Raw genomic sequence first — 15,754 nt, forward strand, 5'->3', positions numbered from 1 at the left:
TAGTGTCTGACTCTTAAGGACCTCCCTGCCCCTTCTCCTCCCTTCTTTCCCATCGCTGCTGATTTCTGCAGCCCAGTAAGTTACAGGGAGGCATTGGAAGGGTGCTTTAGGAGGAATGTGAGAAACTGATATACTAGGTGGGTTGCTTCCTAACTGTTCTTGTTCCTGTAAAAAGTGTTTTGTTTGAGATGTACATGCCTGGGCAAAGCAGGAGAAATGCAAATTTCTAATCGATGCTTTTGCTCGTAGAAGCAAGTGACACAGTGAGCAGGTTGTGTTTTCCTTGCTGACCTAGTGTGAAGCTTTGCGAAGTGATCAGAACACAGTGGAGAAGCTCCTCACACAGTATGAAAGAACAGTGCAGATTTTAAAGGAATTACTTGTTCTTGTGCTCCATTTCCCTGCTTACTGGACTGTATGCATGCCTCCTCAGTCACAGTGGCCATCTCTTCCCTTGTTTTCGCAAACCTTGGAAGTTATCTTTTGTGCAAATGATGCAAGCAGAATAGTTGGGAAAGTTATTAATGCATCACAGCATAAGAAGTCCAGTTTACCATGTAAGGTATATGCCCTATGTAAGCTGGAGAATTCTCAGTGAACATGAAAGCTACCTTAGTGCTGTTGCTTTTTGACTAGTGTCAGGTACTGATGAGAGGTGTGCACAATAAATTGCTGACGTACTGGTAATGAGTTCTAAGATAAGCATATATTACATAGTTAGATTCATAGTCAATTATTGTGATGTGATTAGAAATTATTATTGGAAGTGATTAGAAAGGAGAGAGCAAGTTTTGAAGGAGTTGCTTTAATTGGTAACGCCTTAAAAATAGGTCTTACAGTATGAGTTCATTTATTCCATCCGTTCAAGCAGTTTCTAGCATTTTCTTCCCCGACTTGAATCTCTGTATGTTTTAGGAACAGCAGTAAGTACTTAGTATTGTGTTTTCCTTTGAATCTTAGTAAGAGCAAAAGGTTTGTACACGTTGTATTGCTTGATGACTGAAGTGCAAAGTGGTATTTTTTTGCAGATTTAGAAATGAGATAACATAAATTCTGTCACTATAGTGTTTTATAAAGTGAGTAATAAAGTTTATAATTATATATATATTTATATATAATTATATTTCTACATATATTTATAATTATATTTAAAATTATAAAGTGGGAAAATGATTTTCTTTCACTTTGAGACTTTGGGGCATATGTACTATTCTGTGATTAGTGCTGATTCCTGGCAGTTGTAGGAGTTGTTTTTTTGTGTTGCTGTTGAGACATGCAGTGCTCTGGCAGCTAAACTGACTGCTTGTAGGAAGTAGATTGTCTCTAAAAGAACAGAAACTTTTCCTAGCTCTTTGATTGTGAATGCAGCCATAATTCTTCCCTTGGTAACACATTTCTCTTTCTAACCTTCTATCCCAGGCCACCCAGTTCAGTTCTACAGCATGAACAGGCCTGCATCTCGACATACACCGCCAACAATAGGGGGATCTCTGCCATACCGCCGTCCTCCTTCGATCACATCACAGACGAGCCTTCAGAACCAGATAAACGGAGGACCTTTTTATAACCAGAATCCAGGTAAGAAAGGTTGTCTGCTGTGGTGAATGCAACGTGGATTTGAATTGACTGGCCTTCAGATCTCTGAAATCCTATGTTCTGTCTCACTGCAGCTCTTGCAGTCAGTCTGAGGTAACTTCAGTACGCTGCTGGTAGCCATGCTAAAGCGGAGGTGTGAGCGCAGAGCAGCGTGCAGCTGTGTCAGTATGGCAGGCAGCGTGGGACAGTACGGCTCTTGTTGCCAGATAAATTACTTTCCATCTCCCAGGACTTGCAGGATCTATTAGATGAGGTTTATTACTTCATTACTGTGTGTATCAGGTAGCTTCTTTGGTGTGCAATAGGTGTTTGGTTTTGCAGCAAAACAGTGATTCTTCATTAATCATTCAGTCTGTATGCTTTCGTGCTTTTTCCTTGTGATTAACTGCCAGTTCAGCACATTGCATTTGTTAGACAGAGGTAAGCATTAGAGAGCTTCGACATCAGTGGTGTTTGGTACGGAGTGCACGGTTGCTATGTCTTCTGTGAATTTCCATATGTGATGTTATTTTCATGGATGACCTGTACTCAAAAGCAGGATGAGATTTTAACAAGCAGTGTTGTCCTGTATGTCAGGAGGAATTCAGTAGCTGTTTGTCTCTGGTATCCTTCTCCCTCTGCTTCTGAGTAGAGGTGAAGGCATTGGTGTGACAGTAAGGGAGACCTTTTCTTACAAAGCTGAAGAAAAAGACGCAAGGGACATACTGAAAGTTCCTTGTTAGCAGAGGCACTATTAAAAGCAAGTTGAACATTGATTGGAAAGCACTGTAGTGCTGTTGTGTGGGTGGTTTTGTTGGTGATGATTTGTTTGGCTTTATTGTTTAAGATGAAGCATTGAATTAGGAATTAAGTTAGCTGCTGTAGTCTGCATTTAAGGATCTGGTCAGGTCCAAATATTGCCACTTGTGAGTCAGTCTGCAAAGAGATGTGTGCAATTAACTTAAGAAGGAAGCAGATGGTACTGCTGGGGACAGAGAGGGTAGAAGAGTTTGTATGAGTAAACTGCAGCCCTGTTGCATGAAATATGTGGTATTTGTTAAGCATGTTATATGTGTATTGAAATTTGAAGGGGAATAAGTGGGAAGGAAAGGAAACCAGCTATAAAGGAAACATTTCAACATTACTTTTTACGGTAAAGAGAATTTTCAGTGTATCCAGGCATATATGCCATTTTAAGCAGTATATATAACACTATTACAGGTAACAATAAAGTTACTAAATAGACTTTATATAAGTTGCATAACTGCAGTTCAATCTGCAGACCCAAAGGAAGGTTTATGGTTAAGATGAACAGGGAATGATGTCAGCTAGTGTTAGCATCACTGTTTTGATTAAACTGTGTGACTCAAACAAAACAAAGGGATTTTTGTTGTTTGCCTGGAGTGCTTGTCTAGAGTGATTTGTCTTTGTACCTGGGAAGCCTTGTTATCTCCTTCAAGGACCTGTATGCAGAACACAACACGCGCAAGAGGGACCCAGCAGTCAGAAGCTAGTCTCATGCTCAGTAGGAAGTGTATGAATTCACGTGACTTCAAATAAAGGAAACATTTTGAAACTACGTATTTTTTTAGCATATGTAATTTAAAAGGTGGTGACTTCATAGATGGACAGGAACACTGTATTCCTGAATGCTGTTGCATTTGGATGCACTTCAAATTCAAGTTCATAGGTTCATAAGGTTGGAAAGGACCTACAAGATCATCTAGTCCAACCATCCTCCTATCGCCATCCCTACCCAACTACTAAATCAAATCCCTTAGCACCTCATCTAAACGCTTCTTGAACAGCGCTAGGGACGGTGCCTCAACCACCTCCCTAGGCAGGCCATTCCAGTGCCTGACCACTCTTTCAGAGAAAAAATGTTTCCCGCTTTGAGAAATGTAAGACCAGATCTTATCCCAGCAGTTGTGGTTACACTTGAAGGAATATTCTCTCTGAGGTCACCTCACTCGAGTCGAAGAATCTGCAATTAGGAATGTATTTTAAATTTTCTCAAGAAATACCAGTTAAGTGGTGAGATAATGGAGCCTGCTTCATATGGAGGTACACTCATATTCTTGCAACAAAAACGATGGTTGCTACCCTGTGGTTTTTGTGTTTTGTTTTTTGTTTGTGATGTGTGGTAGAAAAAAGAAGGTGAACATGACTGGCAGAAGAAAGTCAAAGTGCTTGTGAGAACAGCTGCTAAAATGAGCAGTCTATTTTGAGATGTAAATATGAAATATTTGAGGAATCTTTTTTCCATTTGCTGTGATGTGGTGTACTCATTCTGAGAAATACTAGGTCATACATTGCAGCTATGGGATTCGACTGAAATTTAATTAGTTCAGCATGGTAAGGTAAATAAACGTACTGGTACATGAAGTATAGATAATTTTTTTTTCCATGGTATTCTCTTAGACATTGATTAAATGTCTATGTAGGCCACGTTAACAAGAAATGGTTTGGTTGTGCTTTTCCTATGATTTGCTGGAAAATATTCCCATAACTTTCTTAAAAAATGAATTGTATCAGATTATCCTCACAAATTGAGACTACAGTTTTGTTAACTAGAATTAACTATATTTTTTAGCTTAATTAGATAATTAAGTGTATTCTCCAAGTGTGAATTCTCACATCTTGCACAAGGACAGCTCTTCTGTTAGCAGTAACCCAGCTGCTCAGAGCTCAATGGTTTGCAGAATAAGGCAGGAAAGACGGCGACACATCTGGAATAGGCTCTGCTGCTCTGCAACAGCAAAGTGAGCTTTGTTCTAGCAGCAAGGCTCCTGGCCAGAAGTCTGAGGTTTCTCAAAGGCATCTTTCTGTTTCACTTAAAATTGCCTCATTACATTAACTTTCTGTTTTGTTCTAATTTTGTGCCCGTGTTTTGGAGAAAATCAGCTATGTCCATTTTCAGGAATAAGGGTTTGTGGGTGTTTTAACAGAAAAGCCATTCAATTTATAAATATTGAAGTGATCTAAATGACGTTGGATTATAGGAGGATAAACTTGATATATTTGTTAGGCAGGCCACTTCGTGAAGCACCGTGCTGCTGTAATGAATTTGAGGGAATCTTTTACTCAGATTAAACTTCTGCTTCAGCATAGGATCTTAGGAGAAGAGCTGAGTTGGAAATGTCAAAAATGTGGAATTCTCCTTGAAGTAAGGATTGGGAATATGCTGAAATGCCCTGAGCTGTTTTTCTGTGAATGTTGTCATTTTTATCTTAGCTTCTTGGCAGTGTGCTACGTTGTCTGAGTGGCAATGATGTCTACTTTCCTGTTTGCTGCTTTGTGTTTCTAACTGAATGCCTCTTTTTTTAATTTCTGTGGCAGCATCCCTTGCTCCTCCTCCCCCCTCCATCCTACAGGTAACTCCGCAGTTACCGCTAATGGGATTTGTGGCCAGAGTTCAAGAAAACAGTAAGTGTGTCGCTTCCTTGTGCTGTGATTCAGTACTGCATGTGGCTTTTGTTTTTCGAGAGGATGAGATGTGTTTGTGTGCAGCCAGAATTCTTCACTGTCTGCAGGTCAGAAGTTCCAAAGAAGCGGGGGGAAGGAAGTAATTCCATTGGTTTCATTGGAGGAACGTGATCCTTCATTTAGTTTTATTGTCTCTAGTGTATTTTCACAACTCTTAACTGTGGTTGCTGCAGCCACTAGCCTGGCATATGAAGCATTTATCTAACCTGCAGCCACGGCGTTAGGGACCATTCCCTGGCTACAGAGCTGCTCCATTTCAGTTTCAGATACTCCTCCCCCACCCCCGCCTGTGGATGAGCCAGTGTTCGATGAGTCCCCACCGCCACCCCCACCTCCAGAGGACTATGAAGAGGAAGAGGCCGCGGTGGTGGAGTACAGCGACCCATACGCAGAGGAGGACCCTCCCTGGGCACCACGCACCTACTTGGAAAAGGGTGGGTTGAAAGTTGCAAGGAATGGTGTGATTCTTTCTGTAATGGCAATTTGTATGCATGGCTGTTGAAACTCCCTCTGACAGATGCACAAAACAGGCACCCCTCCTTCTGCACGCGATTCTTAACTTTAAGAAAACAGGTATCCTCTTTGCACTCATACAAGGGGGATGAGTGTGCCTCTAGACACTTGTCTCACAGAATCAGCCTGTGCCTTAGAAGCATGCATGGACCCCTGGTATAGGGCCTGAGAAGTGCACCCAGAATTGAAACTTGTGTATGTACAGCCCCTTATAATGGCCTCCTCACAGCGTCTGAGTCCTTCCTTTCAGTGTTGAATGTACACGATATGTGTCTTGGGTTTATTGTGTATGTATTGGTTTTTGTAGGTATATTTGTATATACATATGCTGTATGTATTTATCAGTATATTTTATTTTTCTCTGTAAAGTTTCTTAACAACTACACAGGCATGACTGTAAAGTTTGCTGAAAGTTTACTGTATGTGATGTACAAATGTTATCTGTACAATGGTACACACTTTCCATGTTTGATATTTGCCAGTGTTTTATTGCATTTCTTTGACTTTCTGAAGCAGCTTTTATCTGTTTGGTAAGATTAGGTTCTTATGTTCCCATATGAAAAAGATGTTGATACAGTAGGCATGCATTTTATTTTAGAGAGGCACTGCATTTCTTTCTGTTTCATAAGTTGTTTTCACGTACATGGGAATGGCATCTAGGTAAGGGAACTGCATTTGAGCATTGTATAGATCTAAATGTGGAGGTGACAGAGGTTAATGCTTGTACTTCCTCTAACAGCCCATGCTCTGTTCTTTTCTAGTGGTAGCCATCTATGACTACACGAAGGACAAAGAAGATGAGCTCTCGTTTCAGGAAGGTGCCATCATTTATGTCATCAAGAAGAATGACGATGGTTGGTACGAAGGGGTCATGAACGGAGTGACGGGGCTCTTCCCAGGGAACTACGTGGAGTCCATCATGCATTACTCAGAGTGAAGACTAGAGGGCAGAGCGCTGCATCTCCTGCTGCAGGAGCTGTCAGGGCTTCCTCATCTCCACCAGCCTCTGGGGCCCCATCCAAAATAGCTGAATGAAGGATAATTGTAACAACCACTTTTTTTTTCTCTTTTTTTCCTCCTCATTATAAAACAGTAGTGTTTTGAGTTGTTTGAACAAATGGCTCTTCCAGCTGCCAGCAGAGGCTGTCATGAGCAATCTGATGCTGTAGTAAGCTGACCCATTCAGATCTAACAAACTCGTTGAGTAGCTGATACCTCCTTCACTCTCATTCTGACTTCTGACAGGCTCTGGGATCTCTCTCAGGAATCCTGTGCACCATGGTGGCACTACGTTTGGCAGCAGTGCTTGGCACTGGGAATGTCCTGGATGCTTGTGGTGAAGGGTTGCTGGCTAGTGGATGTCCCTCCTGTTTCTACACTACACTCCTGTGCAGCTGGAAGAATGCTTGTGTGTTAGCAGACACAGGGATCTGTATGCGAAGCTGTTCGTGTATCTGACTTCCTTACAGTTGGTTGTATCGTTAGCAAAAACACTTCTGCAGCTGCTCTGCTTGTGTAAGCTGACACAGAGGCGCACAGAGCTGGCTGTGGTTCACTCACCCTCTAGTTTAGATGGTTACAATGACTGCAGCCCAGAGGACCCTCGCCCCCACTTCCTCATCTTTGGAATGCAACAGGTTTGGTTTTGGTTACGCACTGATGTACGTGTGCTGCTCCGCACCGAGCTACCTGCCACGGGTACTGCTGGGTGACGGGACTCACAGGTGCCACTGACAGTGAAGGAGAAGTGAAGTGTCCCCTCCTGGGACTTGAGGATAAACTCCAGGGGCCGTGATCTAAGATTCAGATCTACTCATGCCTGCTTGCACTAGAGAAACATAGCCCCAGCTGTAGTCTTATGCACAATATAATCTTAAAAGTCCAATCAGGTATTGTAAATTGGCTTTTTTGTACTTGATGACTAGGTTTGCATATGTACCGTTGAGAGCCCTGTGCGGAAGCAGGACAAATGGCAACTGTCATCTTCATGTGTGTTGCCAAAAATCTCTTCAGCAGAAGTAAAAAGGGCTGTTGTTGTGTACTGGTTTCCCATGGAAATCCAAGCAGTAACTAGAAGTAGTCCTAGCTCTTCTCCCAGCCCTCTCCATTGCTTATTATGAAGAAATAGGTATTTTAATTGTACTGGTGGATCCCAGGTGGATTAATAACAAGCGAAGGCTCTGAGTTGATAGTTTGCTTTTTAGGTCTCAGTTAAAAATGCTGCTCGGTGATTCTGTCAAGTATAAAATGATGGCTATGCTGGTCCACCCTCAGGAAGTACTAAATACTGCCTTTGGGTGAACGTCAGGCGTTAGCAGAACAAACTGATTAAACCTCTTGTTGTAGTCCTGCTGCTGCACAAACAGAGCTGACCTCTGTATTGCCAGAGCCTCCTGGGCCAAGGACGCAGTCCTGGACGCCTGACTGACATCTGACCAGGTTGCAGCCAGTACCAGCTGTCAAAGGCAAGGTAACGCTGCCACTTTCTTCGAAGCCTATGTGTAAAACAGAGCAATATGGAGAGCACTGCCAGGGCTGGGTTTGTGACAGTACTGGCAGTGGGGCTGGGTACTTGACACAAGCCCCCTTCTCCTTGGTAAGCAGTGCAGTGCCACCTTGGAGGCATGTGCTTGGTACGAGAAGCCACAGCTGCTCAAGGGGGAAGAAAAAACAAACGGTGAGGTGTGCTTGTGGGATGTGGGTGAATTTGATCACCTGATGTGAGCTCACAGAAGAGTGCGTTAATTCCTGTGACAGTGGGTAAGGAGCTAGCTTGGTGGAAGCCTGCAAGAAGTACGGATTTGAAGGAACGAGTGCAAAAACAGAAGTTACTTTCTCTCCTGCTCAGTCCGCAGACATGTAGCCAAAATGCTGTTCTGTTCTTTCTGGAAGCTGACACTATTAGCCAGAAGAGATACTTTTCTACTTTCCTTTGCAAAAGCTTCTGTGTTGCAGCAATACCAGCAGAAGCAGCCACATTCAGTTCCTTCAGCCCATCATTTCCCTAGGAGCGCACCTACAGACTGGTTGTGCTGCAGCTGGAGTGTCTGTTTCCAGTGTCACAGGACATGCCTGCAATTTTTGCACAGGTCAGTGAATCTTGCAGCCTGGCTAGAGACTGGGGTGACTCCACTGCAGCAGTACTACACCGCTACCCCTTAAGCACCAAAGATTAGTGTTTTTCCAGGACTTTCAGAGCTTCCCGGGCTGCTGCTTTCCTGGGTATGTGGTGATGGTAGCACACAGTGCTCATGTACCAAGTTATGGCAGCTGAATGAGTTACTAGATGAAAGCTAATACTCTCTCCATGTGCCCCCATGTTCCAGCTGGGAGGTGATGAATTAATGAAATACATCTTTAACTCAGTCTGGCAAGAGCGTGCACTTGAACGCTTCCGACTGACAGGTGGTGACCATGTGTACTTACACTGCGTGTGATACATACCCCTGCTGTTATACTCACTCAGCTGGTTGCATATCTTGTGAGTTTTATGTGTTGAGAGCTGCCAGAGCAGAGAGGTGTGAACTCCGGAAAGTGCTGCATCCTTCGAGCTCAGGACAGAAGATGAGGCTGCAAAACCTTGAGATGTGGGAAGCTCCCATGAAGGCTGGCTTTGAGAGGTTAATTAGGTCTCTGCTGATAGCATGTAGTTTTTTGTCTGCTAAGAGCTGCTGTGAATGGAATTTCTGGGTCACCTCCTGCTGGTTTTATGCTTTATTATGCAGTACTAATGCAAAGAAATGAGTTTTATGCATACTTTTTATTTTGTACAGGTTTTAATTCTGTGGTTTGTTTGGGGATGATGTGATGTTATGTTCATAGATCAGGCCAAGGTAAACAAGCTTTTTGTATTAATGTTGCATAGACTGCATGCTAGTGAAGTCAGTGAGGGTTGTGTCTTTAATTTTGTCCTTTCTACATCTCCTTCTTAAAAACCCTCCTTCCTCTCATTATTTACATTTCCCTCTAAAAGGGGGTTTAGGGAAGTGGGGAAAAATAACCAACACCCTCATAGATGCAGACTTCTCTCCGCTGAGATCTGCCACAACTGGAGGTGTTGAGCATGGCAAGCTGTCAGTCAGAGCAGTGGGTATGGATGTGAGAGAGGTGGGGAAAGGAGACACTAGGAAGAGTCCAAAGAGTGCTACACAGCCAAAAGAAGCATTTCTCCCTTTTTGAGAGCTATGTTGCCCACAGCCAGCTGCTTTCATTGTGCAGAGACAGGCAGGAATCTCTAGCAGCAGTTTGGTTTGCTTGCTTTCAGCCCTCTTGGGACAAATCTGTTAAACTAGAGCTGTGCCCCTCTGACACGTGCCTGTGTGAAAGGAGGTTACAGACTGTCCTCAGGTAGTGCTGAAACAGGCTCTTTTGATGCCTGTGTTCAGCATCAAGGTGGCTAAGGTTGTGTGTGTCTTACCCATTGATCTTTATCTTCTTTCTCCTTGTCCTTGATTGATGATCTTTGTTTCTTCTTTGTTGACACAGAGGGGTGAGAGGGGGCAGGAAAAGCAAGCAGCCTGTTTTATGCTTGAGTGTCCCCATGGTGCTTCTATGCCCGCTAGCGGGAAGAGGCACCAGAGAACACTGAGGAGCCATTGCTCTCAGCGGAGGACAAAAGGTGGAGAGTGGTCCTAGGGCTCAGCCCGCCTTTGTGGTGTGTGCTAACAGGAAGCAGCTGTTCCTCGGAACAGCTGGAGAGTGCTGCTGGTTTGCACCACAGCTCCTGCGCAGTCCCCCGGGCTCTGGCAGGATGGCTTACCAGTGGGTGGTGGGAAGCCTGAGAACTGGTGAACACTTGCCACAGCATTATGTTCACTTTTCACACCTCTTGAGAATTGTTTTGCTGACAAGGGCTCTCCCTGTGCAGTGCTAAGAGGATGTGCCTGTCTTCTGCTTGCGCCAGCACACCGGTCTTGTCAAGGTAGCCCTACCTCAGCCTTTGCAAGTAGGCAGGATGCCTGACCCCCTGCCCGGTGCGGTTCTTCAGCACTTTTGTGTGACAGGTGAGAACTGACTGACATTGGCAACACTGAGCTTCTGTAAAGTGGCACTCTTGTTCGGGGTGTTTCAGCTGAGCTTGGGATGAGAAGCGGTGGCAGCACTGATGGTCCTTTTCTGGCAGAGGGCATTCACCTGTGGTGGAGGAGGGCTGTGCTGTGCTTCTAAGGTGTCTGGATGGCAGGTTATTGCTGTGCTCTTCCCAGCAGCTTCCACCAGTTCCTAGCAAACACTGCACGTGCACCTCTTCCCTAGAAATGAGCTCACTATTCTATTATGTCTCTGGGCTTCAGATGTAAATTAAATCAAAACTTTTACCTTTTCCTTCTGGAAAGGACAAGTTGTTTTTTTTTCATTGGTGTCCCAGCAGCATGATCAGCACAACTTTTTTGGAAGCTGCTGGAGGATGCTGTTGGAAAGAGTGCAGTGCTGCAGCTTTGATGGGGGTTACTGAGCGTGGAGTCGCTGAGGACTGCAGCATTTAATGAGATGTTGCAAAACCCACACAGAGGCTTTAGTTTCTGTGTTGACAACAGTGGCAGTGGGAAATGTGCAGAACCGCTGCATTCACAAATGCAAATAACTGTTGAGAAGAGGCAGTGTTGTACAACAAACAGCGTGAGCAGGTAGGTGATGGGCTATAGCTTATAGGGAGCCACATTCAAGAATTTATTGTGCTCACAATGTATTTTCCACCTAACCCCACCCTTTGGCATCACTCAGTATTAGGCACGGCCACACTGTGTGGCTAAAATGGTATTATAGAGGTCAGAACAGTGCAAGAGGGAATGCTTTCTCTTTTTGGTAGCTGAAGTCAGTGCGTAGCAACAGTCCTTTTGATCTTTACAATTGCGAGGGTAGTGGGACCCTCATCTCCTGTCTGTGGGAAGGTTGCTGAACACTTGCTGCAGCCAAGTTTTGGCAGCTGCTGTTGCAGATAATTCAGACCGTGACGTTCTGCATTCATTCAAAGAAGCAATGTGTTTTGTGCAACTTTCTGCAAATGCAAGAATTGTTTGTTTTCTTTGGTGCTCTGAACATACTCATTAATACCTTTGCTTATTCCACCATGGGTTACAAGAAGGTAAAAAGTCAACAGCAGCCTGAGAGCCAGAGGTAAGCCTACACCCAGCATCCTGCTGGACAGGTATGTGGTGGCTGCTGAAATACGTGCAGTACGGTTCCTGTTTCTCTTAAAACCTCAGAAAAATCCTTCTATTTACTAATGAGGAAGAGCTGTGTACAAATTCATTTCCATTACAGCACCTTGCTAAAGTGCTGACATCTGAGATTTTTTTTTTTTTTTTTGGTAAAGCCCAAGTGCTTCTTTTCACATTTGAAAAAGTGTCTTTTGCAACTTGCATGGACAAGTAGTTTCTATGAATTCTCTGGAAATGTTAGTGTCTAACATGGATTTTTTTGTCCATGTACTTTTTTCTGAAAGCAGAACCCCCCCCAACACACATTTGGGTTGCAATTAGAAGGGAAAGCACTCTGCTTTTGAGTTTGGCACTGCTGATGCAGTGGAGGAGTGCAGAGCCCACTGTAAATTTAGATCGAGCCTGCGAGACTGGGGAGCTGCGTGCTGCCGGTAACATTTTATTGTGTGTGCCATTTGAACCATCTTCCAAGTGAGTGCAAAACCCAATTTTTAAATTTTTTTAATTGTACTTGGAATTAACTGTTGCTGTGTACTAAACCCTCTTGTTACGAGCCCTGAATAAAAAGAACGAAGCACACACCTTGTGTTCTGTGAGTGTGCCACCGCCGTGTCACGTTCCTTGTCTTTCGCTACAGGCTTTCTGATACGTTGAGAGAGGGACAGCCGTGGTTTGTGTATGCAGGAGCCCTGTTCAGAGAAGGTGAGCTCAGCCCTTTCCCCAGCCCAGGTTTGAACACTGGTATCCAGCTGGTGGCCTTCTGTGAATTTCCTGTAACTGCTCAGTACTGCTAGTACTCAGTACTACCTCCTTCTTTCAGCACAGGCACCCCTGTTGCATTCACAACTCTGAGCTGCTGTCCTCTCATACCAGCTTTACTTTTAGGCCAGGATTCCTCTGAGCTGCCTGGAGCTGCTCTTGCTCACCTTTCCCAAGCACCGTTCTGTATCACCAACATTTAGGCAGAGTTCCCTTCCTCCCTCTAGGCCTGCAGGACCAAAGCAGCTTTTCTTCTTTCAGTGGTGACATGAGTGCCCTGGGGCCACGGCGCTCCAACTCTGATTTCCCTGTGCTGCAGGCAGCTGTGCTCGTGGTGCAAATTCTGTTCTCTGGGCTGAGTTCCCTCTCCTGTACGTGACAGTATGCACTGAAGCTGCTGCTGCTGCTTTTGGCTCAAGGCAGAGGTTACCTCAGTTTTACATGTAACCAAAAACCTCATCACCTGTAAGAATCAGTGCCCTACATGAGCAGGAATTCTGCTCTGAATTCTTTAATCTTAACTTTCAAATCCCTGCTGTAGCAGCTTACGAGTGCTGCACAGGCAGCCCGTGAGCATCCGCCATGGAACGAGAGCGGAGTGAATTCCCTACAGCGGATCCCAGCGGGGGCTGCCCCAGCACTTACCAGCCAGCAGCTGTTTGTGTGTGAGCAGAGCTGCACCGAGCAACGCCAGGACCTTGCAGTTCTGAGGAAGCAGGCAGATGGAAAAGGTGAGCTTTCACTCCGTGTCTTCTTTAGACCTGTGGCTGGTATGGGCAATGCTACAGGTACAGCCAGCTCTGATCTGGAAAGAGCTGTGCAAAGGAACACTAAGTAGCGATTTTATCAAGAAAGAGCACCCTGTGAGGCCATCAGAGCGTGAGCCCTGAGAAAGGGAACCGCTGCTGCCCTGAGAACACAAGGTGGGTTCTGAAAAAGGAAAATGGCAAGACAGAGGATTAAAGCAAATTATTAAATTTAACTACATCTTTATTGAATTGTGCATATTCCATTATAATGATCTATATTGGGTACTCTATAATGTATTTCTTTTGTCCTCTCTCATGCTTAAAAAAGTATATTTATACATATATTTATATATATTTATAATATGGCAAAGCTCCCCCCAACCTGAAGCTAGCAGTCTAAAAGAGCTTTGATTTTCTTTTTTGGAAAGGGAAGAAGAGGGGAGGCAATCCCACTGAAAGACAGAATGTGCAATTTTCTTTTTTAAAGCAGTAAACATGAATATATTTACAGCACTCACCACAAGTTTGCTGCACAGACAAATCATCGTTGCAATGACGCCTTTTTCTTATATTTGCATCCCCAGTATTGTACAGGATATCGCCAGCGGCTGCTAACTGCTGTTGGTGTAAGCCATGAAACAAACTGCTGCTCCACTTCGTTTCTGGTCAGTGGCAGTCCACTAGGAGGAGGCCTAAGATTTTAATTATAACTAACTAATGAAAGTATTGATTTTCCTTTTAAAAAGTATAAGCTTTAAAGTAAAAGTGCTGCATTAAATTAGCAGCAAGGGAGTCCTTGCACGCACGTTCTCACACTAAACCATCCTTTGCCCATACCCCTTGCAGGTCTGTACTCAGCCACCCACAGGGGTGAGTCGAGGCAAGGGCTGTGCAGCAGCTGACAGCAGCAGCCCCATTCTGCCCAGGAGCAGCTGCTGTAAGCACATCTGCATACCTGAAATTTAGCTCTGAGTGCATCTTTGGCATCTTAGGAATTCCTGAGTGAGAGAGAACTATTTTCCACTATAAGGAACAGCTGGTTCAATTCCTAAGTGTTCTAACAGACAGGTTGCCTTTAAGTGTTGACACTTACAGGGCTTTCCAAAATCTGTTGTTCGAGTTCCCTCTCACTCATTCCCCTCACAATCTCTGATGTAGGGGACTGGGCATAGAGACAGCACTGGTTCCTGTTCCTCCCAATTCTTCTGTAGTTCACCTCATCGAGGACGTACACTCACCAAGAGCAGAGCTCACTGAATCCTTGCCCCACCTGAGTGCCTCAAAGCACCAAAACCACCATCTGCCCAACTTGTTATTCTTCCCACATTAGTGGCAGTTACTTTAATTTACAGGTGGCCAGTCATGTGTTGTCACCTCATTTTCAAAACCAGACAAAGTCTGCATCTCATTGGATCACCGTGGGTGCTGACCCCTGCAATATCATGCTGGTTTTTATCACTTTTCTCCTTCAGTTGGAAAAAAAAAAAAAAAGTAATTCAGAAAGGAAAGTTATTTCATTTTAGGAAAACGTACTTATATTTCTAAAACAAAGTTTAAAAACCAGCAGCATTTTATAGATAAAAGATTTATAGAAAAGTGTACAGGAAAGCTGTAGTGTCAAATGCTCTCTGGATTGGAGTCTACTCCAAATGAAAAGGGGAATGCAAAGCTGAACAGCAGGAACCACAAAGAAAAGGAAGCTCCTACCTCCAAAGAAATAAGACTCCCCTTGTCCCTAGAGCAGGAGCACTGTTTGAACATGAATGTAATCTATATCTTCACAGTGAGAAAAAGAAGGGCAGAGCCGCCACCAAGAGAACAAAAATCCTCACATCTGATTGCATCTTCACCTCCTTCTGTCAGGAGTTTATACTGCTCGTGTTTGGCCTGAGGCAAAACCCCAAGGAAGCATATGTGCTGACAGGAGAGAAGTCATGCACATCTATAGCAAATACCTTTATGAACTTCTGCTGCTACTTTGAAGCAAATGCTAAAAATCAGGAAGAGCATCAAGTGTTGAAAGTACTGCAGGTAACACACTGAATAGAAATACCACCACAGCTGTAAGAATTGGGCCCTACGTTAACAATATTTTCAAGCAGGAAATCTTATTCTCTACCACTGCAAATGTTCTCCAGCTATAGTTAAAGCCAGTGAGCCATGTAATGCCCCAAGCAATTGAGATGTAACTGCTTTTAAAGTGACTACTGAAAGTAATGCTCTAAGTAAGACCCACCTGTTACCTTATTTTGAGTAAGAGAATTTTACCTGTAACAGCACCACTCAAGTATAACAATTTAAGTCTATGCAGTTTTCTGCAATAAGCAGAAAAAACATTTTTGCCCTTCTGCTGCTGAAATGGCACTTTTGGTTCCTTTAACTGTGGAAAGAAATAATTTTAACCCAGAGCAAGGCTTGTTTGTGCTACCTGGTTGCTTAACAGCACAGAACAGAGAAACTGGGGAAAAAACCCAAAACCAACAGAAAAGTCCACATGTGCAACTCCACTACAGT

General features: G+C 44.0%; 1 protein-coding gene across 25 annotated transcripts in view; it reads left to right on the forward strand.

Annotated features, from left to right (window-relative positions):
• Positions 1-7,510, forward strand: part of ABI2 (abl interactor 2) — a 53,138-nt gene extending 45,628 nt beyond the window's left edge. For 13 of the 25 annotated variants that reach the window (XM_065751053.1, XM_065751058.1, XM_065751052.1 and 10 more), the window contains 4 exons: positions 1,420-1,578; positions 4,915-5,001; positions 5,322-5,495; positions 6,336-7,510. In XM_065751053.1, the coding sequence (XP_065607125.1) occupies positions 1,420-1,578; positions 4,915-5,001; positions 5,322-5,495; positions 6,336-6,511 (596 nt within the window). In that variant the 3' untranslated portion in view covers positions 6,512-7,510. The remainder of the gene's footprint in view (positions 1-1,419; positions 1,579-4,914; positions 5,002-5,321; positions 5,496-6,335) is intronic. The other 12 variants (XM_065751063.1, XM_065751056.1, XM_065751061.1 and 9 more) reach the window with 1 other exon arrangement.
• Positions 7,511-15,754: the final 8,244 nt, after the last annotated feature.

The sequence above is a fragment of the Cyrtonyx montezumae genome, unplaced genomic scaffold (assembly GCF_038088225.1).
Source record: "Cyrtonyx montezumae isolate F1298 unplaced genomic scaffold, pur_monq_1.0 scaffold_7, whole genome shotgun sequence".
Taxonomy (NCBI): Eukaryota; Metazoa; Chordata; class Aves; order Galliformes; family Odontophoridae; genus Cyrtonyx; species Cyrtonyx montezumae.